The sequence below is a fragment of the Orbicella faveolata genome, unplaced genomic scaffold (assembly GCF_042242905.1).
Source record: "Orbicella faveolata isolate gen_17 unplaced genomic scaffold, um_ofav_v1 contig_12, whole genome shotgun sequence".
Classification (NCBI taxonomy): domain Eukaryota; kingdom Metazoa; phylum Cnidaria; class Anthozoa; order Scleractinia; family Merulinidae; genus Orbicella; species Orbicella faveolata.
Window position 1 is genome coordinate 14627644 of NW_028301539.1, and position 25555 is coordinate 14653198.

Here is a 25555-nt window from a genome sequence, read left to right on the forward strand (position 1 = left end):
AGAAAGACCAAAAAACAGGCCTAATATCGCTTTTGTTCGCTAAGTATAGGTGTGTACAGTTTATTGTTGCTTTTTGTCTGTGTGCATTATTTGTTTTAGTTTTGTACGCGCGTTATCGTGTATCCTTGTTGAATTTTGTTACGGGTAAGTGGCGGGACCGCCGTCTTGAAAACGGGATGAGAGAGGTCAACGTAAAACGTTCGCGTTTTCTCTCTTAAATGTCTTACCAATAGTCTTGTTAATAGGAGCTTTTATGCGTTGATAGTATACGTTTAATCTGCGTATATCTCTGTGTCGATTGAATCAGCCGTTCCTCTCATCAATCCGTTTGAGTGTTGAGATGTTGTTTATTTCTTGATTTCCACCAAAATTTCCCTGCGATGTGATCGGTTTTTGCATGCTTTGAGAACTTTTGGTGGTAGTTATCAGGCCTTTGAATTCAATTCTTTGGGTTTTAACTCCGTTTGCCTTCTGTGTTTTAATTTTGTCCGCTGTTTGGTAATATTTGTTGGCTTTAATCGTACAGAAGCTTTATTTGTTGGCTTTTTTTTCCTGTCTCGTTGCAACTGTTGACTTATTGCTGTCCACTGCAGTTGTGGTGTTCAGTGTTTTTTCATACTTACAACAAAGTTCAAATTAGAGTTAGCCTGAGTAAGCTGTTTTTGGTTTTCTTCTTGCCACTTACAATTTTGGTGTAAAAATATATCGAATTTAAATATAATAATTACAGTTATGGTGAAATCAGTTTTGCTGTATGATTTATTTATCTTTTGTCATAACCTGATAACTTGGCTTATTCCTGAACAATGCCACATCTTGGATGATGCTGTAGCCTGTTCCAGGTTCTTGGTCAGTGGGCACAATCGAAAAAATTGGCCGAGCAACAAGCGGGTTTTTGTAGAGAAAGAGACTGAGAGCATGGAACAGGTTAATGATGCTGCAACTGTCTTGAATTGCCATGTTGTAATGGCTCCTATTTCTTAAGCCTCCAAGAATTTCAAGGCTGCATTGTAGTCTTTTCATCCCTATAAGTTCTCATTATATTCCAACTAAAAAAAACAACCTTCCACTAAATGTCACTAAATAGATATTGCAGCATAGCACTCAAAATAAATGACAGCAAATGCTAAGTGTTAGAGTGCAGAAATGCTGTAAAGACAATCAGACATCTATTCTTATTAATTTTTTATACTTAAAAAAGTTTTATGCCTATTAGCTTTTTTTATTTATTCTGCTCTTATAATCATCTCCTGCTCTTCACAGGTCCACACCAGCCTATAGTTTCAATTATGACTATATGTACCATTTAATCCATCAAATATTGTCGCTTGCATGTCTTTGTCTAACTGCATCACTAAATGCTCAAGCTACAACTGTAAAATATTCTCCAGTGGAGTGGTAGTCCCCTATTGTCAAATCTTCAAGCAGATTCTGCACATTGCCAAAAACATTTGAAGTATAATAAACACAATAGCTTCCATTTGACTTTAAAAATATGCTCGATATTTATCCTTGGACATTATCTGTTCCTATCTTCTTGGAATGGATAATATCCACAGAGCGGACACCGAATGAAGGCTACTTTTCATAAAACCTGCATTACCAAATAAAGGAATGAATGATTGACTGAATCAACATGTCTTCCTCAGACTCCGGAGGTCCATAAGCTTCATTCTCGTCCAGTGTGCTTAGTAGCTATGCTCTCATTCTGACCATATATGGCCATACATGCCCTGCCTGATCCATTGTTAGTGGTTTTATTTGTGGTTTGTGTGATAGCAGTCAGCTCTGAAAACCTTGATGTTAGCTCCAGAGAATTTTCCCTCTTTTGCACTGTTTTGTGTCTTCATAGCTAAATGTTTAGTTGTCCTTGTGTAAAAATGGTTGAATTTCACCACCCTAGCTTTTTCTTCAGTATGGTATTAAAGTCAATAAGGTTGGTGGCATCTATTTTAGTTGCTGATGTAACAGAAAAGTCACATTTTTTAACTTCACACCAATTTATTAAGTGAAACTATCGTAAATTTGGGATCTCAAATTAATTCCAAATTAAACTTGTCAATTGATTTATACTGGCAATCAAGCTATGGTAAGCCTTTGTATGACTCTGTTCCTTTAAAGGAAATGTCTTCGGCTGTCATAATCAATGGGAGTTTAATAACGAGGTGTGGAAAAGTGCTTAAGGGGGTGCAAAAATGAAGAAAGAGCTTGTAAATTTGACAGCATGATTGAACATGAAAAAAATATGTAGCTCTCATATGTATGTCTTGACAGGTGATAAAGAAATTTTAAAAAAATCTAAACTAAGCTGAGTTATAAACTCCATGCCAGTTGATCATCCAGGGGCAGGGGGGGGGGGGCGGTGGGGCATTAGCCATCAAGGGGAAAATGTTCATCAGAATCCCTAAGTGCTGCCCACTGTGGCATTCTGGAAGGGAATTTGTGCATGATGATATGTTCCTTCCAGTGACATTCGCTGCAAAAAAAAAACCGAAGTGTCTTTAATAACCTGTTTTCAGTGGGACACAATTTTTTAGATGAACAAAAGGGGACTATTGGCTGATCATGACCTTGCAAATCGATAGATTCTGATGGATCTATTGGATTAACAGCATTCACCAATTCTTCAAATATCTAATTCCAAACTAAAATCTGGGAAAAGCTAGTCACAATTAGGCCGCCGGCCAGGAACTAGGCTGAGTTTTTCATGTAACACAACTATGTATAATATTTGTGGCAGACCTAGCATAAAAGAAAATCAAAACTTCTCTTTTCTCAAATAAAACAAAATAAAATAGAACCGAATTACTAATCAAACCATAAATATTAACCAAATTACGGATATTGCCCTAAATGTAAACTGTAGTACGACAAAGGTGAAATAAGGCAGAAAACTTACCTAATCTGGCTAACTGAAACATGGCTGTTCTTCCCACACAGCCAGTCTTTGCACTTTGAAGGGATTGATGAGACGAACCACGAGCACTGAAGAACTGAAATTCCACATACAAGAAGCCAAGCATACCCTCTGTCGAACCTCCTATTCTTGTGTCAAAAGGGCTCTGCTTCGTTATGCAGTGGTCCTCGAAAGGTCAATCAGCTCACATTTTTGCTCGACAAATTGGCTTCAAAACAGAAAGTTCTCGATCAAATTATCTACCTGTTGAATATTTTAGCAAACGAAAAGTACCAAATAAAGATTCCGTAATGTCATATAAACCACATATTAACGAACCTAAGCAAATGGGGTAGAATATCGGAGCGAAATTCTGCATTTTTATCAACCTCTTGTACTTTACCCATTGGGCGCCATTTTGAATTTCATCCAAGCGAAACGTGACGTCACACTGGCAGTGATGACTCAACCAATGTTTTGCTTAGAGACGCCCCCTCCCTCCTGCTCACAACCGGAACTAATGGCAATCAGAGCGTTTTCATTTCCAATTACCTTCCGTATGGCGTGGGATTTGGTCTTGTCATCCATCCAGTCAAGTTCAAGTATGTTCTGTTGAAACGCCTCCCTGATATCATCTGTGAGTTCTTTTGCCTAGGATAGTTTCAGTTTGAGATAAAACAAATTTTCTTTCCTCAAGGCGAGTATGAAAATATGAAGCAAATGGACACAGAGAGAATATTTCTATAGCAAAGAAAACAGTATAAAGTTCAAAACAAATACTATTAAAACATCCTAAACAGGTTACTTCACGAGGTAGTGGATTACTGTTCTACTCGCAGGCAAGAGTTCATAATCTCCTTCACAGGCCTTTTTCTATTTTGCGCAGCGAGGTGAGTTTGCGTTTGAATACATCAACAATACTGCTTTGTCTTTCATTTGTTCCCCTTCCTCGCCAATCGACTTACGACTGCATATAAGGTAAGTCAGGGCTGCGGTGGATAGCATAGCAAACATCAATGAAACAAAAGCGCTTCGTACAATTTTCTTACTGTCTCCATTGAAAAGTTTATCCACATATATTCTGGAAAGCGGTGTGTCGAAGTATTTTTCTTTCATCAGCTGCAGACATAGCTCTTCTCGCGGGATTGATACCCAGTAGTCATCTAACTGGATGTAAAAGTTCTTAAAAATCTCCTCAAATTCTTTTCCCAGTCGTAGATATGTCGAGTGTACCAATCTCCACATTATGTAGTTGGCAATGGTTCTAAATAAAACGCAGTCCAAGCTTAAGCTCCTGGCTAAATTCCAGTTTAAATATTTATTTTTTGAATGAAATAATATATACAAAGATACAAACGAGATGAATGCAATTAGAAATGTATGGTTTGACTCAGGTATAACTTCATGCAGTCAAATCCCCCACTGGAAGTGGCCGCTTAATAGTGGTTAGTATGAGGCTTAAAAACGCCAATTTCATTCAATTACAAACATGCTAAGGCAGGTTTAAACATGAAATAGACACTTTTTTCAAACAAGCGTGACTTCATAGATATAGTTCAGAACCACATAAACCTATATATCAAGAAGAAAGCACCGGAATCGCAGATACTAAACTTAACATTTATTTTGCCCTAAAGTTATTTGGCATTTCACAATAGCAAAGAATATTTAACAATCGGTATTTAAATCTGGTGGCGGAAGAGGTACAATTAGGTCAATTATATTTCGTTTAACCGCTTTTTCGCACAAAAAGGTTGAATGATCTACAACGTGGTATATGCATTCAGGAATCTAAACAAACCAAAGATCGCAGTTAGTTACGTAACTTAGGCAGATAAAGCCGAGCAAAAATCAGTTCCAAACCATGACATCTGCTATACCGAGCAGTGCTCTACCAACTGAACTATGGAGCCAACTGGGAGCTCATGAGGTCGAGGTGTTTTAGACATTCTCACTAAAAATGCGGAGTCGGAATGTTTTTTCAAACGAATTCAATAACATACCTACATTTCATTTCAAGCTTCCTTACATTGGCAGTTTTTCCAGTGTCACGCAGAAACGCGTACGTGGTGGTATAATCAGGCGGTATTGTAAAAACATAGATTTCAAATTAGTCTTCTATTCATTCGAAACAGGCTCCTTGTTAAGTTTGAAAGATCCTATCCCAAGTGGGCTTCAGGCGTCATGAATAAATTTCTTGTGGAGACTGTTGTCCCTGCTATGTCCGGTAAAACTACTCATTAGCACGTACTAGTTATTCATGATAACTAACCGCTGCCCGGTTAGCTCAGTTGGTAGAGCGTCAGACTGCGATACGGGAGGTCGAGGATTCGACAGCCAGACCGGACCAACACTCAGGGTCTTAAATACCTGAGGAGAATGTGCTGCCTTTGTATAATTACATCTGCAAATGGTTAGACGTTCAAGTCTTCTCGGATGAGGACTATGAGACCGTAGACCCCGTCTCCTGCATCTTTAGGGTTACATGGTTAACAAGGGACGTTAAAGAACCCACGCACTTATCGCAAAAAGTTGGGCACGGACTTCCCGCAGCAGTATTTTGCAGAACGTCGAATGCCGAATGCATTCAGTGCATTCGACATTGCATTCGACATTCGGTATTCGGTGTTCTGCAATATACCCCTGCCCATTAATTAGGGTGTTGAGAAATTTGGAGAAACATGGGTTTTAAAAGATGCTGCACGAGAAGAGACGGGGCGATTATTCATTATCACATTAATACAGGCAAGTCCTTTTATATTTCAAGAGTTAAATCATGTTCTCGAACGAGACAACAGTTAAAGTGCCTATGAAGTAAAAAATAATTGCTGCTTATTTGAAAGATTTTTCAAAGTGAAGAAGAATGGCGTTTCCCTTTTTGGAATATCTTTTTTCATTCTAGAGATATTTCCGTTTTTGGATTATGCAAATGAGGAAAGTGATGACGTCATAAGTGGTTCCACTTGAACAGCAAAACACTGAATCAAGAATATCTCTAGAAATATTGGAGCAGTGTTCTTCAAACTTGGCACCACAAATGTGCATCACAAAAAAACAAACAGAATGACACCTTCTGTGTTGTTGCCATGGCAACACTTTTGGCTCCAGTCTCTTTCTGTGAAAAACCAAATATGCCAATTTGCAACCCTTCGAAAAGGGACAGAGGGTCTTGCTCGGAACACACATGATTCCCATATTGTCTAAACTCTCCCCATTAGATTGTTGGGAGTGGATGATCTTGTTTAAGATAAAATCTGGTAATGTTAGTTTTAATTAAAACAGGACCAGTGGCATAACTGTTGTCATGGCGACGGCGCAACGGGTGTCAATTTGTTTCTTTTGTGATGTACATTTCTGGTGCCAAGTTTAAAGAACACTGCTTTAATATTTCTAGAGATATTCTTGATTGAGTGTTGAACTGTTTTAGTGGAACTACCTATGACGTCATCACTTTAATACAAAAACGTAAATATCTCTAGAACGAAAAAAGATATTCCAAAAAGTAAAACGCCATTCTTCTTTACTTTGAAAAGTCTTTCAAATCAGCAGCAATTATTTTTTACTTCATAGGCACTTTAAATGATATCCGCGAATATTCACGTCCTGTAAGAGGTAATTCTTGAAAGAGGCGGGAAAAAATGATGGTTTACTTGTTTGGAGTTTTTTTGAGAAGTCTGGTGATGTTTTTCAGGTAATCCACTCCATAAACCACGACCTGTTCTTCATCTGCGACATGTACACCGGTCACAGGAAACAGCAACTGTTCTAGGAATTGCCTCCAGTTCATCTGTTTAAGGATTAAGTCAGTACAAAATCGAATCTAAGGCTTACTGGTTATTAGATAAGATAAGATCAGGAGCCATAATCGGGGACGGAGACCGTAAGTCTTGGGATTCGCGCGCACCTATGATATGGGACAATTTTTCTATTTTTAGAACAAATTGCGCCATCTTGACGTCATATATCCGCGCGGATCCACTCACATGTCGGGGGCTCTCGCGTGGATGTTGTCACGTTGCGTGATCAAATGGTGAGAGTTGAGAGACCTGGCGAGATTATCTGGCGTATTTTTCACAGCGATGGCAGAGAATAAGGCAGGAAATACGAACCAGGGCGCTTATATGTAGTTTTATGCTCTGAGCTAACGGAGAAGGTGGGTTTTTCAGGGTCGAAAACAAGACTTCAATCTCGCGCTGGGAATGAATAACAAGGTCTGCTCGCGCTGGTTGTAGGCTTACGCGTATGTTTTTGCATTTGTTCTGACTTAAGAATATAGCAAGAAAACTCTCTACTCTGGTATCGAGTTAATTTGTGAGTTTCTCAGACAATGGTTAATCATAACCGAAACCTGTTTTGATGGTTTCTTATTGTTTCTGCTTGTTTAGTTAGTTTGCAAAAGTTTTTGAAAGGAAAGTCTGACGCGTACAAGTGCAGCTGGTGCACTTTCAAGTCCGAGTCGGTGTTTTCAATTGTCAACAAATCTTGACAAAGATTTCTTTCGTTATCTTTTGTGCTGAGATGCTGCAACAAATTTCACGAACGCAAAAACGCTTACTAACATCATGTGTGTTTCTTTAACATAAGTATAGTGAGGTTTTACACTGAGAAACTGAAAATAGACAAGGAGTTTTGATAACTCGATCAACAAAATCGAAATCGTTATTCGAAGTTGATTAAAGAAAGCGTCATCGTAACTTTGCTGATTATTTCTGCTTTATTCACATATTTTCAGCTTAGCTTTTAATATGTTCTCAAACATTTATCAATCTTAAACATATTTAAAAATTATAGAGTTCTTGTTTGAGTTCGATGTACGCTTTCACATGGAAGTGCGGCGGAAGTACAATTTGTCATGTTTACTGAGTGTACAAGACACGCATCGACAACAGAGAATTTACTGGATTTTTATACGAATAAAACTGAGCAGTATCTACGAATGTAAAGTTATTGGGCCTTGATGAAACATCAAGCGTTGATTACAATTCAGGCGAAACTCAAACTAGCAATTATTTTGTTTTACTTTTCGGTCGCGATAGACTGGCAAATTCCTCCCAAGCGTGTGGCAAGAGGAGCTAGGAAACTATGAAGTCCTGAAGCTCTGCTCTATCCAAATATATCCAGCTAGCTTTTTGCTGTGTAATGGAAAAGCTGTTAATCTTCAACATATGTGAAATTTAAGGTGGAGTAATGTACAGCTCATGTAAAAGAAGCATCCGTCGGAACACAACTTGGTCAGCGATATGTATAAGTTTAAAGCGGAACATACCTAAATTCGACACTGTCTTACTTCACTCAAACTGGAGCAGCTTACGACGAAAATACTTAAGCAAAATTCCAACAGACGTAAACGCATTGAGTTGTGGGCCAAAAACATGAAAAATTTCGGGAATTTCGGACGCCATTTCCCCCGCGCGACATCCGCAAAAATCCTGGCAGCATGTACGCGCGTGTGCCGCACGGGATGGCGCAATTTGTTCTAAAAATAGAATTATTGTCCCATATCATGGGGACAACCCCAATACTAGAAATGGCGCACGCTTACGGTCTCCGTCCCCGATTATGGCTCCTGATAAGATAACATAAGATAAGAGCCTTTATTTAAATATCAAATGTATTTAGCCCTAACGGACTAATTGCGGACACTAAACAAGAGCCTTAAGGTGATTCCTGAGAATTGCATTGCACATCCCTACTGCGCACGATTTTCGCGTCATTAGCGCGCGCTCGCGAGTGCGTGCATATACACGACATATACAAAATGGTGGCTTTTGCTAAACGGCCTGGCTTGCGAGAGACAAATCATCGTTTTTTCTCGGAAACGAGTACCGGGACCCAACGATTTTTTTATTTCGAATGCAGCGATCAACTTCATCACTGAAAATGAGAGCATACCTAGTGTTCGGAAAAGATTATATGTGCCCCCAAGAACGCTGCATGCCTGGAACATAAGGAATTCCTGTAGGCTAAATATGAGCGTAAAGTGAATAGTTCAAATATAAACGACTCTGAAAGCGGATAATTTAAGGAATTATGGGGTTTATTGAAGGTCCTCCTGCTCCTAAACGAATACCGGGACCCCCATTTTTTATTCAAAATTTAAGGTCTCTTTAAATAAGCAGCCAACAGGTAAAGTTTGAAAGAAAATCTATTGTCAGTTCTATTTCGATGGAATTACCTTAAGTACTAAAAAGTAAATGCTAAACTAATGAAAAATTATTAAAATTATTTACACAAGGGCCTTAAGTACTAATAATGCTAAAATGATAAAAAAGTGTTTAAATTATTTACAATGTTATCTATTCACTGGAAAGTTTACAGCAATTACTGTTATTAGTAACAAAGTCTGATGAGTTAAATTTTCTGATTCTGTTTCGGAAAGTAGTGCTACAACAAATACCTTGAAACGGATTTCGAGACTTTGTAAGAAAAGCACGGGTTTGCATGGTGTACGTGTACTGGTGCTGATGGGCTAAAATGTAACAAGACGTTAATTTTATGGTGCAATTACAGTATTTAAGGTGATGGAGCATACCTGATCACTTCCTGCATATTCGTTTAGTTCTTTAACTGTCAACTTCCTGTACAAATTTTTGTCATCATAGGCTTTTCTACCACTTGGCATGGCCTGAACATAGTGAAAAATATGGCCGAAATACATTACTGGAGATTCTCTGTGTCAAGACAACGGAACCAATGGAAAAACAACATGATACATACAAACGGAACAAACCTGAGCGAGTTTGATCTCAAAGTCGATGATATTCATGATTTCACTGTGTGAATCGTTTTTTGCTCCTAATGCTCTTGTCAGATTAAAAAGAAAGTCTTTATAGACTTCTCGTCCCTAGGAAAGAAAACAGAAACCAGCTAACAGCATGTTACACTGTTCTCAAAATGAGAAAGATATCTTATCTTTAAAAACCTCGATGTTAGGCCTGGTTCACACTAGCGACATAACGACATAATGACATATAATGTAAACATCCACTTAAAGACATAAGGAAAAGATCAGTTTTTTTTCCTTATGTTATTGTTCATGCTGTTATGTTGCTATTATGCCATTATGTCAGGATGATCACATTGCAGACATAATGACATAACGTCCTTCTTAAGTCGTTAGGTTTATAAACCTATGTCGTTATGTCACCAGTGTGAACATTTCTCTAATTCTGATAATAAATAGATTTAGCCGAGCGTAAAAGCGGAGCCCTGGGCCAGGTTGTTCAAAGCCCGATTAAGGTGGCTCCCTATGGTTTTGAGGTCGCACGCGCGCTGAGGACGAAAGGTTAAGTAATCTGCGCGCGCGCGAAGGAAAGCGCCGGTGTTTTTCGATATTTTATGACGTCAACATGAGCACACAAAGTAAAACTGACAGTGAATTTTTTCGTGTTTCCTTCGGTGAAATTCCATAAAATTTGGCAGACTGGTAGTAAATATTTTACCTTAGTCGGAGCTCGTTTTTCTGGGAATTCTATAAGACCAGTTTTTTCGCAGCGGTAAAAGACATAAATTTGCAAAAATCGAAAAAACTGCCTCTATAAACCATGCTTTTTTCATGTTTAAAATTCGTACCCCGCAGGATGCGACGTGCTGTGAAAATTTTGGAAGATTTCACCGAAGGAATTTCAAGAAAATCATAAGCAAAGCCAAAAAAAGTAAAAAAACACGTCGGTTTCGGCATTTAAGAGGCCCTGCGCCTAAGAAACGACCGATGATTTCCGGCTAAAAAATAAAATCGGCCGATTTTTATCTCCCAGGTAGAGGTTACCGAATGCTATTTAAAAATGAATTTCTTTTGTTTCAGTTTCGCTTTAAACCAAAAATATCGAGCTGCAAACTTTTTCCGTCTGAATATCAGCAAAATCAGGCCGAAAATAAGGCCCCGCTAAAAACTGTTCAGAAATTACTATTGCAACGCAAAATAATGAGGAAACTACACAGTGTTGAAGAAAAAGGCCTTTTAATGCAATATCATTCGATAAACATCAAAAAACTGCCGAAGCGATTAAAAAATAAAGTTTCAAATATTGCATACTAAATTAGATGGAACGTTGGAGCTGGTTTTAAAATAATTATTTCTCAAAAGTTCAACGCTTTTGAAAGTAGTCACAGTGATGAATCAGACATTGGAGGGATATACATCACGTTTCTGAAAAAACATTTTTCGGCCAAAGTATATTGACCTTGTACAAAGCGTTCAAAGTTACCGCGTTTACCGTTATCCTGCTACTTCGGCGAAACACTTCTCTTTTGCCAATACGGCCGTGAATGGCGTGTTAAACGCCACTTTAAACCTTGCTAGGCATTCCAAGACCATCCTAAGTAGAAGGACTTAGAATTAAAAGCGAAAGGAAGATGAAAAATACGCAGAAAAAGAAAATAACTCGAAATTACCATCTGCTAACGAAAGTTGAATCTGGAAAATGTCGTCGCGTGACATCGGCCATTGACGTCATTTGTCTACACAGCGGCGGAATCCAAACGAATGCACAAAGAGGAAAACAATTTTTCCCGGCCAGAAAACGTTTAGTGGAGCAATGTTATGTTATTTTTCACAAATGATGGTCACTCGAAAAGAAAAACTTCCCCAAACGCCACACCGTTTTGGCCGCAGCGTGATCTGAGTTATGGGGTCACGACTAGATCCCTAGCCGCTGACCGCCCGAAGGACATTGCAGACTCGTTTTCCCACGCTCTTACGACTTGACGTGACAAATGACGTCAATGGCCGCTGTCAGGCGACAACATTTTTCCATCCAATTTAGTATGCAATATTTGAAACTTTGTTTTTTAATCGCTTCGGCAGTTTTTTGATGTTTATCAAATGATATTGCATTAAAAGGCCTTTTTCTTCAACACTGTGTAGTTTTCTCATTATTTTGCGTTGCGATAGTAATTTCCGAACAGTTTTTAGCGGGGCCTTATTTTCGGCCTGATTTTGCTGCTATCAGACGGAAAAAGTTTGCGGCTCGATATATTTGGTTTAAAACGAAATTGAAACAAAAGAAATTCATTGTTAAATAGTATTCGGTAACCTCTACTTAGGAGATAAAAATCGGCCGATTTTATTTTTTAGCCGGAAATCATCGGTCGTTTCTTAGGCGCAGGGCCTCTTAAATTCGAGACTAAAACTCAAAATTTTAAGAGAGATGATAGTAAAACACTATTTAATCATTGCTTATTACATGTAATAAGTTTGAGAGGACTGGGTTGTAAAAACGAATGCAAAAACAGCATTCAAAACATAACGCCATAAATGATTTCCCTATGGAGCCACTTAAGATAACCTAAGTTAAGCGAGAACTTTGATTTTGAATTTTGTAACTTAGCAGTGAGGCTTACTGTATATTGTTTGGCCTTCTGTTTTGAGTTTGAATAATCTCAAAATATACAAAACAAAAGCAGTGAAAAACTTTTGTATACAAGAACTATTTATACTTCTGTCTAACTTTAATCCTGGGTTAGCGTTAACCGGCTTCCGAACAACCCGGCCCCCTTTACAACAACAATCATGGACAAAAGTCTTGGGACAAATTTTCACTTTCGGCGCTTTTTTGGGCACGCCAGACGCAAATACAACTTCACCTGCCTAACCTCGCCCCCACCCCCCATACAATGTTGAAAACTACTACCTGCAATTTCTTCTGGTTTTCAACATTGTATTTGGTGGGGACGGGGAATAGTAATGCGTTTTTAAAAGGAAAGCAGCGCTTTTTTACAAACTTCAGTAGCAAAACACAGACAATTCGTTAAATTACATAAGTGTCCCAAGGACTTTTGTCCACGATTGTTTTGGGACAAATTTTCGCTTTTGGCGCTTTTAAGCATACGCCAGACGCAAATACAGTACCGTGCTTGCATCTCGTAGACGAGAATTAAACAACCAGTGTGAAGAACCAGGATGTCCAGATTTTCAAGGTACAACTATCAATTAAAATAAACCAATAAAAGCGTTACATCCACGCTATAAATACAATTTTGGACCTATCTGACTATTTTAGAAGGGAGTATTTACTCGCGTAAATACTCCCTTCTAAATAGTCCGATAGGTCCCAAATTGTATTTATAGCGTGGATGTAACGCTTTTATTGGTTTATTTTGACTGATAGTTGCACCTTGAAAATCTGGAAATCTTGGTTCTTCACACTGGTTGTTTGATTCTGGTCTACAAGAAGATGATCGTCACGTTGACCTTATCTATTCTAGCTACAAAATTTCGATAAAAGAATTTGAAGACATCGAAGATTATCATCTCCTCTGGGATCGATAAAATACAGAATAAGATAGATACAGGACAGATAAATACACTTTCCAACACTGAAAACAAGCTAAAGTAAAAGGCAGTCTATGACTGCAAGTGGCTACTGCTTTATTTTTGTAGATATAATGTTGCAGTAAAAAGTAATGTTGAATGAAATCAGAAGGTGACATGCTTCTTATGAAATGCAGAGGAGTAAATGAACAGCTCTAGTTGACACCAAAATTGTAACAAAGAGAAGGACTTAGTTAGAACTGAGTTTGTTGGTTAATATAAATTGCGACTTAAGTGTGATCGATTAGAAGTTGTACACTGGTAAATTGACAGGACGAGGTACAGATAGGGCAGAGAATTTAAAATACAAAAGAATGGGTATTTTATGCCCATTGAATGTATGGGGATACAATAGTTTAACATGTAGTTGAACAAACTCAACCATTTGTGACCTCTCACGCGAAAACGTGCACTAACGGGTATCCGTTCGAACGGGCAAAAACCGTTCACTTGTCGTTTGTTATCCGTACAAGATCGATAGGATGTCGTTCGAACGGCTGGGGTTATCCGTTCAGAAAAACGTTCAGCCGTTCGAACGGTTTCTCCTATCCGTTTTCAAACAATATTCATCCGTTCGAACGGCAGAGGTTATCCGTTGATAAAAAAAATACAGTGAAACCCGTATTAAGCGGGTAAACTCGGGACCCTCACTAGTGTCCCCTTAATACAGGGTGTCCGCTCTAAGCAGGTTCTAATATATTGTGCAATAATAGTTAATTATTAACCCTTTTGTAACTCAGCGTAACACAGTGTAAATCACAGTGTAACACAATAGGCCCATGGTATTTCATAAGGCATTATACGATGAGTCAAATTATTCTCGCATTTTCATTGGTTCTCACCTATGATCTATTACAGGACAGACGCATAGATGACGTCATTGTGACAAACATGTTTCTTCTGTTTTCTAAAATGGCAGAAAATTTTCAGAATTTTCGATATTTTACGTGACTGGGTGAAAGATAAGGTACAAAAAAAGTCTGGTCGAGGCTGTGAACAAATACGAGAAGCTAACAGAGGAAAGAAAAAGCCGTTTCTTTTTTAGAAAATGCCGAACCGAGCATTAATGGGGTGAACAAGTCGTCTCGGTGTTTATTCCAGAGCTATTACGTAACTAGTGAGAAGAATGTCCACCTAGTCGACAAAACTGCATTGTTGATACGTATTTCAACTTTGCATATCATTATGAGTGTTGTGAATAGCCAAAATATTAACCATTAGCCGTAAAAGCCACCACTCCACGAGCTAGACTTAAATCCTAAAGATGCGCAGTCATAGTGGCTTTCTTTGCACTAAAAAAGTAAGAAATAACGCTATCCGAAATATAACTGCTATCCCGGCCAAAACGAGAGGGTAGTTTATCACACGACATATACAAACCGCATGGCTCTGGGGACGGTAACGGAGTGTTTCTCGGTAACACTGCTACATCGCAGTTGAAATGTACCCTTAGCCTGTATCCTTGGTTGAAAGAAATTGTTTTTGTTCCAAAACAATAGCACCACAAGGAGCACAAGGGGTTTTGGGTAACAGAAGTGTAGCTCTGAGATGTCAATAAAGAATTAACAAAGGCACAACGCGTTTATCTTAGCACACATAGTTTCCTACCCGACCCCACCCCTTCCTCACCAAAAGACTGATTGAGTCATAAGCCGTTAAGCGGACGACAGCCCCCAAAATCATCCCAGTAGTGCATTCCGCACTAACCATCGAATGGATTAAGTAGGTAAAATAGAAATTAAACTGCGCGTTTTTGTAGATCTTCCGACTTTTGTCAAATACACAATCATATATCTAACCGATTTTCCAAAAACATGCCCGCTATTTTGGTGCAAAGTCTTTAACACGGTTTTCATAAATTCAGACATATATTGGCACAGAATGTCCTAAACTGCTCAGGAAATTCCCTGGTTTGACTCTAAATGCTTTAGAAAGATCGACAGAAATTAGACACGCTCGTTTTTCGACCTTTCTGGGTCATGCAGGCTTATATGTCTGGATTTATGAAAACGGTGTTAAAGACTGAATCAAGTGTGTTTTGATTTATTCGTTTTTTTCATTTTTTTTCTGCTTTCGCTATGACAGCAGCTCGTATATCTTACCTAGCATGAAATGTAGAAACTCCTTGCCGCATGTTTCATTGATTTAGGTATTTTTTTCATTATTTATCGACCACCCCCCCCTCCCCAATCCCCTTTTAAATTTGTGTTAAGTTTAGCCCAGGCTACACTCGTCTGAATTCAGTTCGCGCGGTGACCCTGACAAGGAGCGATCGATTAGCGTTCTGTATTTGCTGTCTAAAGCAAGTCTGTCCGAGGACATCATTAAGTCCAATGAAGGCCCAAGTCTGACGATTTGCTAGTAAGCGTCGTCCATTATCGTACGTGAGGCTGGCCTGAGGAGGTGTGTAAACTGTACGGGTCACATTTAGTCCCGCAACAGTAGGCCGTTTGACCTGTAACGATAATGTTGTTCTTGCTTTAGACAGCAAAAATCTTTAGCCACATCAATTTAGGGCTTCGACGTGCAATGGACTAGACATTTTTAGCTGCTGTTGGCGTCATTTGCTCTGAACTTTGATGTAGCTAAAGACTCAGAAAAAAATCTGTTGAAATCTGGATGTGCCATTTCGCGCTCGACAAAATTGAAGTACATCCGGGACATTGCTATTTGCGAGCAAAACATGGCCACGAGCAGAGAGAAGAACATGAATTCAAGCGCTAATCGTGAGTAGAATTTCCTTGTTTTATCAATTTTAGGCGTTCTCGGCTTAGCTAACTATCAGAACTGTCTGTGATTCGCTAGCGCGGAAGAAATTTATTTGCGTGGCTTCCGGGCGATAATTGACGCAACGACAACATGTTGAGTGTTCGCTTACTGCTAACTATGGCCTAGTTTGTTTGAGGTTTAATCGATTCTCGATATGGGAAGCACTTGTTCAGTCCATTTAGGACGATGCAGGCCTTTAGAAAGCGATAGATTAGCTCTCCGCCGCGGTTTTGATATCTGTACGTTCATATTGATTTAGACTCCAATTTCATGTTGAAAGCACCCTTAATTAAATAATGAAAGATGCGAATGCAGCCATAACACTACTGGAAAGATGACCTGAAAAAATTTCAGGCTCTGAACGGGATTCGAACCCACGACCTTTGCGTTACCGGTGCAATGCTCTACCAACTGAGCTATCGAAGCCACATGAGAGCGGTCGTGTGTGAGTTCGGCCCTATATGTTCAGTGGACGTACTACGTAATACTCGGCTCAAGCATATGAATTCCATGGTAATAGATGTCCAACTAAATAAATTGTACAATTCATGATTCAACAAAAAGACGGTGAATTCAGTCTTCCTGGCCTCAAAAGGCATACAGGAGAGTTATTTGCTGTTATTTGAGCTACGATAAGCCTCGTGGAAAGCTAGCTCTAGGACAGAATTGTATCAAGGTTATCAGTGACAAGTAAAATTCTATGGCTATGTTTTTGCGAATCCGGCCATATATGTGTTTCGCTGAAGCTCTTTCCTAACAGTTTTGGCGTTATCTCGGGTTTGAAAGTAAACGAAATAAAAACAGAGGTATATTGGCTTGTGGCGTTTACACTTCCGCGAAGACCTTCGTATGGAACAGGTCAATAAACCCATGAAAATATTGAGAAAAACTAGCAAAAATGTTAAGAATTAACCTTTAAAAACATAACTTTGCCAACCATCTCGTACATACGCTGTCACCTACGAGCTTTTCACAGCATTCTGCTCTTTATCTTCGCTCTCACATACTAGTAATGCTATACGTAATCAACCTAACAATACACTTGAAACACTTGTTTCGTTTTCTTCCCTTTTGTACCATCTTCATTGTTTTTTTTTTCTTTTTATTGTAATGTGTTAGATTTATTTTTGTGGATTAAAAGGTGCTGTAAACACTATTAGTGTGAACATTGTAAGTATAGTATTGTAAGAATAATAAGTTTCGTCTAGTACAATAGTTAATGTCAGCTCTGTAAGTAGTTATTCCCAAGTAGTATCTAGTACTGTAATCATTTATTCTGTGTTCTGTAAGGCAATAACATTAAAAAAAAAAAAAAAAAAACATAATTTAGATCATTAAAAAATCTTTCAACACATGGCGATGGAGAAACTTAACCCTTTTGGGTAGAACTAAAAAAAAAATGATAATAATAAGTTATGTTTTGAGCATCGCAAATCTGCTTAACCAAAGATTTGTTTTTGGTTTTATGGCACTCATTTGATAATATTTTAGAAACGGATACGAATAGTATATTACCCTATTACCCTGAAGGTAATAAGGTAATATACTTCGAACTTGTTAAAGAGATTGAAATTATCCCAACTTCTATGACTAAATATGACAAAATGTCCCCAACAACCGATTTAACGGGTGAAAGCTCGAGCAATTAAGATTTTCACTACTCGTGACACTCGATAACGTTTTCAAATTGCACTCGCCTAAAGGCTCGTGCAATTTTGACAGAATTTTCAAATATCACTCGTAGTGTAAATCCTTAATTGCACTCTCATTCATACTAATAAAAAAAACATATCAGCTCACACAAGACAATCTTTCGGTACAACATGTCCACGCTACGTGACCCATCGATTGAACAGCAAATGATTTTGACGCTGCTACATCAGTGCCCATGATACGTGTCCCTTCGTACAAACAGTACTTGATTCTGTTTCTCCTCCCTTCGAGTGATTCGTAATTTAAAGGAGAAAGTCACGGATTAAACGTCATAGCTTTTCAAACTACGATACTCCAAATGTTAAATCAAAGAGTTCTTAGAGCCTACTTCTGAATGCAAAAGCCCTTGCCGGAATTAGTTCTTACCGATGTAAGTCATTTGAAATTCAAGAACTGAAACGAAATGTATTCCTTGCCTTGTTTCTATGCGCTGTTGACAGGCGCCGTTGCGCTTGGTCGGCGAAGAGCTTGAAACAAGCTGCCTCTTTTAGTACATTTTTATCTCCAAGCGTACTTGCTTCGAGAAACGGGAACAGCAATACATACATTACTGTCGGCTTCAATCCGACAGCTTCACACAGTTCTAAACAAAGCTGTCACAAAGACTAATGCGTAGAACTTTTCGCTATTTCGAACATAGATCTATTCTCGTTCAAGAATACCGAAAAGGAACAGAATTACTAATACATACATTATTGTCAGCTTCAATCTAACACCTCAATATCCTGTATTCGCAAAACAGTTACTTGTAACAAACAAAGTTCAGTTGAAAACCTTAACAATCTGTTATCAAGACCTTGTTCACTTGCTTAAAGAGTAAATACATTATCAGCATTTCGTTTCAGATCAAAGCCAGAAGGTGGCGAAGGTTATACGCTTATACAAGGCTACTAAACACTACGCACAAAATACTTCTAAAGGTTATTTAGTTCAGTAAATAAATTATTGGCGCCTTCATTTCGTTTCAGATCACCAGAAGGTGGCGAAGGTTTAAAGAGATTTACGCGTATACATGTTAAGGGTAGCAGTGGTAGCACATTTGAAAAACAGCGTCCATTATTTCATTATTCGCATCAAAGATCCGACGGCAAATCTGCAAATTTTCAAATGATAAAGCGACGTACACCGTCAGCAGATTTGCTGTAAAGTTAACAGGAAGTGATCGAGTGACAAAGTCAAACTCGCACCCATAACAATACTTCTGAATGCCAATAAATTTGGCATTCAGAATCAAAAAATGGAAGTAAATTTTTATATTAAAAAACTGATCTAAAGAATAGTGATGTGCAGAGGTAACTTGGGTTGTCTGGAGACCTGCCAGATTATGTCAGCACGCCTTCTGTCCCAATTTTTGTTTTCATCCAATGGTAATAAACTACGACAAAAAACACACCTTTCTTCCATCAGTGGTATTAGAAGTCAAACGATCTCTTGAAAGTCCCAGAAGGGCTATCGGTCTAATCTGAAATCAGTCAGAGGAACAAGATTAAATTAACAATTTTCCGAGCCTGTGATTTGTAAAATTATATTTCTCAGGAAAAATACCTGGAATATATATGAATCATTGAAGAAATGTATATAACACTGAGTTGCTCAAAGTCTGTAGTCCGGCGGCATAGCTTTTGAATTGTGTGATTTTTGATACAAGCACCAAACATTGTAGGATTATGGGCAAACTAACTCTGATTAATTCCTGATATAGTGCCAAGCTCAATTTTACAATTCCAGCTAGTTAGCGATAATTAGATTTTTCACTCATCAGACCCCTCGCGAAGGTCTTGTTCTTTTCGAAAATTAATCCACGTTTTTACTTTATGGTTTTACGTTATTATGCACGTGGTACTAGAATTGTCATTTTTCGCCATTTTTTATGCAAAAGCAGCTAATTTTCCCGTAAGAAATATTAAATGAATAGAGGCCTTAATTTGCATAAATCTGGACTTGCTCTTGTTACCCTCACATTTCTGTAACACATTCTCTTGGTTTGAAGGTGGGAGTGGCATCTCATTCTAAATTTTTTAAATGCAATTCGATGCAACTACGTACAGTACAAACCGTTGTTAGAAAAAGAAAATGGTTAGCTTGAACATATAGGGGATGAAATGGGTTGATTTGGTAAAACTTAGACGAGAGAATGGCATTGCTCGGTCATTTGAAAGTCAATGTGACACTTAGTATAAATCTTGACGAATTCCACGGAACGAAACTGGACCACATATTAAAATGGAAACTATCTCGGCCGAAGAAGCACCAAACAAACACAAAGTATTTTCCAAAAGCAAAAATGTTCCAGTATGTTCCTTTTGGAAGCAACCGGCTACGGAGGTTAACAGTGATTTAAGAGAGGCGAGTACAAGTCCTCGACTGCGATCCTGCGTCCGATCTGTTGCTCACGAGTTATGCCATTTGAATCTAGTATCTAAGCTAAATATCCAATGATTGCCCTTGGAGCCAAATATCACGTGAGTTATCTATAGCAGCGCTGATCAACCACGCGCGAAAACTTAACAATATAATGGAGAAGTCGTCAAGAAAAGGGAAAATGTAACAGCCAATCTATTATTATAGCTGAGTTGATTTCCCACATACAAAATTCTAGAACGCGACAGCCGCGCACTACCGTTTCCAAGCTCTCGGACTGAGAAAGGGGCTGTTCAGCAAAAAGCGTGGCAGCAGGGAACCAAGAAATACACGTGTTATTAATTGCTCACACCCAAGTTAGAGAGGTGTTGCTAATGTTTGACGAAAGCATAGGATGACTAATGTTTTTACGCTTCTTTTGAGGAAAACGATGGCTATGTGATGTGTTTTGGACGCACGGCTAACACAGTACGTAAAGAAATGTACAATAGATGATCCACAGCCATCGGACCTTTTTCTCAGAACTGCCGAAAGAAACCATTACCCCAGACTTTGCTGGCATCGGTAACCATGATTCTTGCGGGACAAACGCTAAATACCAGTCATGAAGCGCGCCCGTAAATTCAAAGAATGTACTCGGCATGTCAAATGTCAACAGATCCCTGTGTTAGTATGCATAGGCGTGATGCTGCATGCATATATACCTGAGCGAGAAAGAAACTGTTGAAAGATTGCATGCTATTGGCATGTAGATAGCCAAGAGCAACAGTGCTATGCTTGTCCTATATCAGATCTGGCAAATGCAGTTGTGAATACCTAAAAGAAATGGGCACAGTATGCCCTCCTAAGCTGAAAATGGGCATTTTTACTGCAGAAGCAGTAGATCAAATCGATAACGCGTCATCGACAACCGCTATAAGCCAACTGTAAAGATTGTTGCAAAAAGAGCTGCGGCAAAAGATGTCAAAGCGCTACTACCCTGCTTTATGTGTGTGATGACCAATTCATTCGCGACTAAGTTTATTGCGATTCGCAAATTTAAAAACACCTAAAAAATCTATAGGTTTTATTGCAGATAATAGTCAAACCAACCGGAGGCCCATCGACAAGATGCAGAGCTTTCTTTGATTTTCAGCAAACGTGGTAATTTTTTTGTTTCCATGGCAACGCGTAGTTAACGGCGACTTGACATATGCTAAAACATAACGAACTTGTAAAAAAGTTGGAACCACTGAAATGAAAGTATTTTGCTGATAAACTAGGGTAAACAGAGTAAGTTCATGATTCTTCATAAATTTTTGTTTCAATGGAAACCAGTGGACGCCGAACTTGGCACTATACCTGAAAATGTATTGGTGACTACTATTAGTGTGCCAAACTTGATGCTTGTATAGGAAAGTGAACAATTTGCCTGAAATTTCGAGTTATGCCACTGGACTACTAGTCAAATCAACAACCTTCAGTTTTCATTTTAAAGTGCTCAGTACTATGACGAAATTAGCATCTTCCCTATCTAAGCCATTTTAAAGCATAAACAAGTAGTTTATACGAGAAGAAAAATGCTGTTTAATATTTTGAAATATCTCTTTTCATTCCAGAGATATTCGGGCTTTTAAATATGCAAATTGGCCAAGTGATGACATCATAACCTCGACCGAACTTTGATCAAATATGATGAAAAAAGATATCTCAGCCAATTTGTATCAGAAATGAGAATCAAACATAATAGCCTTTTAAAGCGAAAAGTGAAGGTTGTTTTCTGGCCACCTTTGGCGTTTCATTTTGATATTTGCCAACGATGCTCCATCTGCATGATCCAGTAAGCACATAAATATCTTATAGGTTGATATTATAACACATTATCAAAAAAGTGTCATAAAAGTTGGGTGTATAACCCTTCTTCAGTGTTCAGAAAACCGTTATACTACTACAGTAGTATAACGGTTTTCAGTCTGCAGGAGTATAACGGTTTTCTGAACACTGAAGAAGGATTATACACCCGAAACGTCTGTTTCTTCAAAGACTTTTATGACACTTTTTAATAATTTGTTACAATATCAGCCTATAAACTATTTAACTGCAAGTGTCACGCATCTTTAACGGTGTTTCCGTTCACCACTCATTTAAAGCATATAAATATGTTAGGTCGAACTAAAAATGTTAAAATCGCAGTCAGGGATGGACATCAGTAGTATACATTCGAAGTTCAGTTTGACGCTGACTCTACTAAAACGTACAAAACAATAATTATAGCTACTTATTCAAAGACGTCTCGACCGAACAACTTCGGTCTTCGTCGGTTTAAAAAGCCAACGGAAATTACTGGCTACCTAACGGTTCAAGTCAAGTCAAGTCATCTTTATTTAAGCAGGGTAGCCCCATCAGCCATAGGCTGGTATCAAAAGGCGCCTGCGTAAAATTAAGACTAAAGGATAAAATTCCCTCAAAGTTATGTACAAGGATTTTAAAAATTGAATAAAAAGGAAATTACATATCTATGAAGTACAATTTTTCTAGATCAATACAATTAAAGGTTCACAGTTCTGCGCGTGCTACGTCAGCGAAATGTAACGAGCCACTGCTGAGCGACATAACAAATCACGTGAGTGACTTGCAAATATTCGGAATGTCGATATGTAAATGTTCGTTGCCCGCATTTCGGTTTCTACGAGAATACCAGGCCTCGAGAAAAAGTCTCTTATGGCAATCACGAGCCTTGTCCACAACAGTGGTGTGATTAAATTCTATGTCATGGCCAAACTGATTGGCGTGTTGTGCTACCTTCGAGTTACTGTCTCCAACTCGAACCGCCCTCTTGTGATCTTTTAATCGAGTTGTCAAAACTCTATCTGTCTGTCCATAATAGACGAAGTCACAGCCAAGGCAATCGATTTTGTAAACCACACTTCTTGACTGAAAAGTAGGGGGTTTGTCCTTGGGCCGTGGGAAGCGAGCGCGTAAAACATTAAGAGGTTTGAAACCTATTTTAACATTGTTATCGCGTAACACCCGTGAGACTTCCTCAGAGACGCCTCTGACATAGGGAATGACCACTGAATTGCTCGAGGTGAAAGATCTCTAGCGTCGGAGCTGTCGCAGTTCAGTGGTAGAAACGTCGCGAGAGGGGTCGCGGTAAGATTTGTGATTTTTGATGAACCGCAAAGGGTAGCCTGTTGTTAACCCGCAAGACTTTGAGAACATGTTTCCTCCCTCTGGATCGTTCTGGTTGTGTCGATGGTACAACTGATTGCAGTGTATTAGGACCCACATCCCCTCATTCAGGGCGAGTAATGCCTGACCGTTGTAGTCGTAATTCACGAATTATGACGGCGGAACAAAAGTCAATCGTTTGGTTTAATCCGGTTCGGTCCTTCTTCATTACCGACTGCTCCGGCACACAACACTGATCGTTTGTGTTGGACTGGGTTATGGGAGTTGTAGTCGAGGCATCTGTCTGTATGTGTTGGTTTTCTGTATACAATTACTCGTATCTCTCCATGCACCCTGGTGGTTGTAGTGTCCAGAAAAGAAAGCCTCTTGTCTTCTACTAAGCAGTATGTTTAGGTTTACAGAGTTCAGATGGTTATGGATCTCTTCCACCGACTCTTTCTTTAAGCAAGTATGGCAGGTAGGTCGAGTTCGTGGCCTTGCTACATATTAAAATCAGGTTGGAGGGGACTGGAAAAGAGCGAGTTGCCATGGGAACATAATTTTTTATCATGGTAGGTGTGTTGCCGTAGAACTATTAGCCTACTACGTTTCAATGTTCTCTACTGCAAATTGACCGAGTTATCTCTTGCTATATAGTCATCAGTCCCCTAATCTGCATATTATATACATTTTTTAAACATAAATATCTCCGGAACCAACGCAGATATTTCCAAACACTAAACGGCCTTTTAAATCTTTCGTGTAATTCTATGTGTTTAAAAACGTAAAAGTTCAAGGGGTAAAAATTTAATCATAGTAGCACTTCAATGAAATTCGCTGCATCCAGCTTCCGTTCTGACTCGCGCACAAACATCAACGACACATTTGGAAAACAGGATAGAAAGACAGGACGGAAAGACTGTACACTCCTTAGCAAACTGACCAACATAACAACTAGTGCCGGCCTATGATATGTATTTTCAAAACCCGCTATTAGAAAAATGTAAAAAAAGTGTCATCTAGTGGACAAAAGTACAACCGTTTAAGACATAGCCCTTATGGGTTTTCTAAATTTTATTTTCTTTTGAATTTAATAGGGCAAATGTTGCATTGAAGTAAAGAGAATAACTGGAGGGATTCTCCATGGTTTTCCTTATCTTGCACAATCCACCTGGAAGCGATAAGTCGATCGGTCGGTCGGTCAGACAGTCTGTCTGTTCCTTCCCTTGGTGCGTCAGTCGGCGAGGTACATTTGCATTTGCAGGATAGTATTAGCGAAAAAACAAAAGCCTAGTTGAAGTTACTTCGTAATTATGCGAGAATATATTTTGAGAGTGACTTACTTGTACGACGTTGATGCTGCTGTTTCGTTGATCAGCGCCTACAAACACAGTAAACAGCGGTCCTACAGCCAGTTTTCTCCTCATTAAAGAAATATATTTTAACATGTCCCAGGACTCCTCATTCCAATCGTCTGAGGTTACAGTCCAAGATCCGTATTCCTTTATCAGATCGTGTAAAGGCTTGGAACCCCTTCTGTTAATTTCTTCTGTATTTATACATGACTTGTAATAAGCTATCCCTTTCTGAAAGGATGCAAGCTGTAACAGATACACAAATGTGTTTAATGGACATCTTATTTCGATCTGTTTGCATTTTTTTATACCAACTTAGATGTTTTTTCGGCCGGAAATTAGAATATGTCATAACCACCCACCCTCCAGAGGCCGATCCCTCCCCCGGACCCATAAAGCAACTTAAACGTTTTGCTCTTCTCCCCCTGGATGGATGTAAGTCGCCAGCGTTTGGTCAAGTCACCCATCTACAATGCATTTTCGAGAGGCAATTTTAGATTAATGTGTCTTACCCAGAAATGAAACACAAAGACCATGGGCGACCACGTTTAGACTAACCCAAACTAATTCAGGATAAGCAATAATTTTGATTTGCTTTTTTTTTAACTTTGCGGTAAGGTTTTCTGTTTACATTGTTTGGCCTTCAGAGTTCGAATAATCTCAAACTACAGAAGCATTTTTATACAAGAACAAATTTATACCCGCAATATGGTCACGTGATACTGGTTTGCGGATACCTTGTCTTGACAGGTGTCAATTGACCATAACATGGTTGTCCAGTGTCAAAGATGTACGCTGTAAACCAAGGCTGCATGTCTCGGTCAAATTAGTAACTGGAGTATGGCCGCCATGTTGCACGAGAAAAGCAAGTCACGGGTTTCTATGATAATGGGGCTCCGCTTGGCGACCCTTTGGGCCGCCGGAGCTCAGCTATAAAAATAATGCTTCAAGTGCCTTATTTCATTGAGTCAAACTAGCAAGGAGTCAATGATCAAAACA

At 38.9% G+C, this 25555-nt stretch overlaps 1 protein-coding gene and 2 long non-coding RNA genes across 3 annotated transcripts in view; all 3 read right to left on the minus strand.

Moving 5' to 3' along the window:
- Window positions 1–25555, minus strand: part of LOC110040462 (endothelin-converting enzyme homolog) — a 66108-nt gene that overhangs the window by 25787 nt on the left and 14766 nt on the right. Inside the window, exons 4-10 of the mRNA XM_020745697.2 lie at window positions 24545–24802; window positions 19084–19152; window positions 9627–9740; window positions 9429–9521; window positions 6547–6683; window positions 3935–4160; window positions 3449–3547 (exon numbers count right to left, since the gene is read on the minus strand). Coding sequence (XP_020601356.1) covers window positions 3449–3547; window positions 3935–4160; window positions 6547–6683; window positions 9429–9521; window positions 9627–9740; window positions 19084–19152; window positions 24545–24802 — 996 coding nt within the window. The remainder of the gene's footprint in view (window positions 1–3448; window positions 3548–3934; window positions 4161–6546; window positions 6684–9428; window positions 9522–9626; window positions 9741–19083; window positions 19153–24544; window positions 24803–25555) is intronic.
- LOC149116804 (uncharacterized) lies at window positions 742–3408 on the minus strand. Its single transcript, XR_016205473.1, has 2 exons — window positions 2900–3408; window positions 742–2476 (listed from the first exon to the last, which is right to left on the minus strand). It is a non-coding gene; the product is annotated as an uncharacterized LOC149116804 (long non-coding RNA).
- LOC149116805 (uncharacterized) lies at window positions 10840–11843 on the minus strand. Its single transcript, XR_016204029.1, has 2 exons — window positions 11291–11843; window positions 10840–11214 (listed from the first exon to the last, which is right to left on the minus strand). It is a non-coding gene; the product is annotated as an uncharacterized LOC149116805 (long non-coding RNA).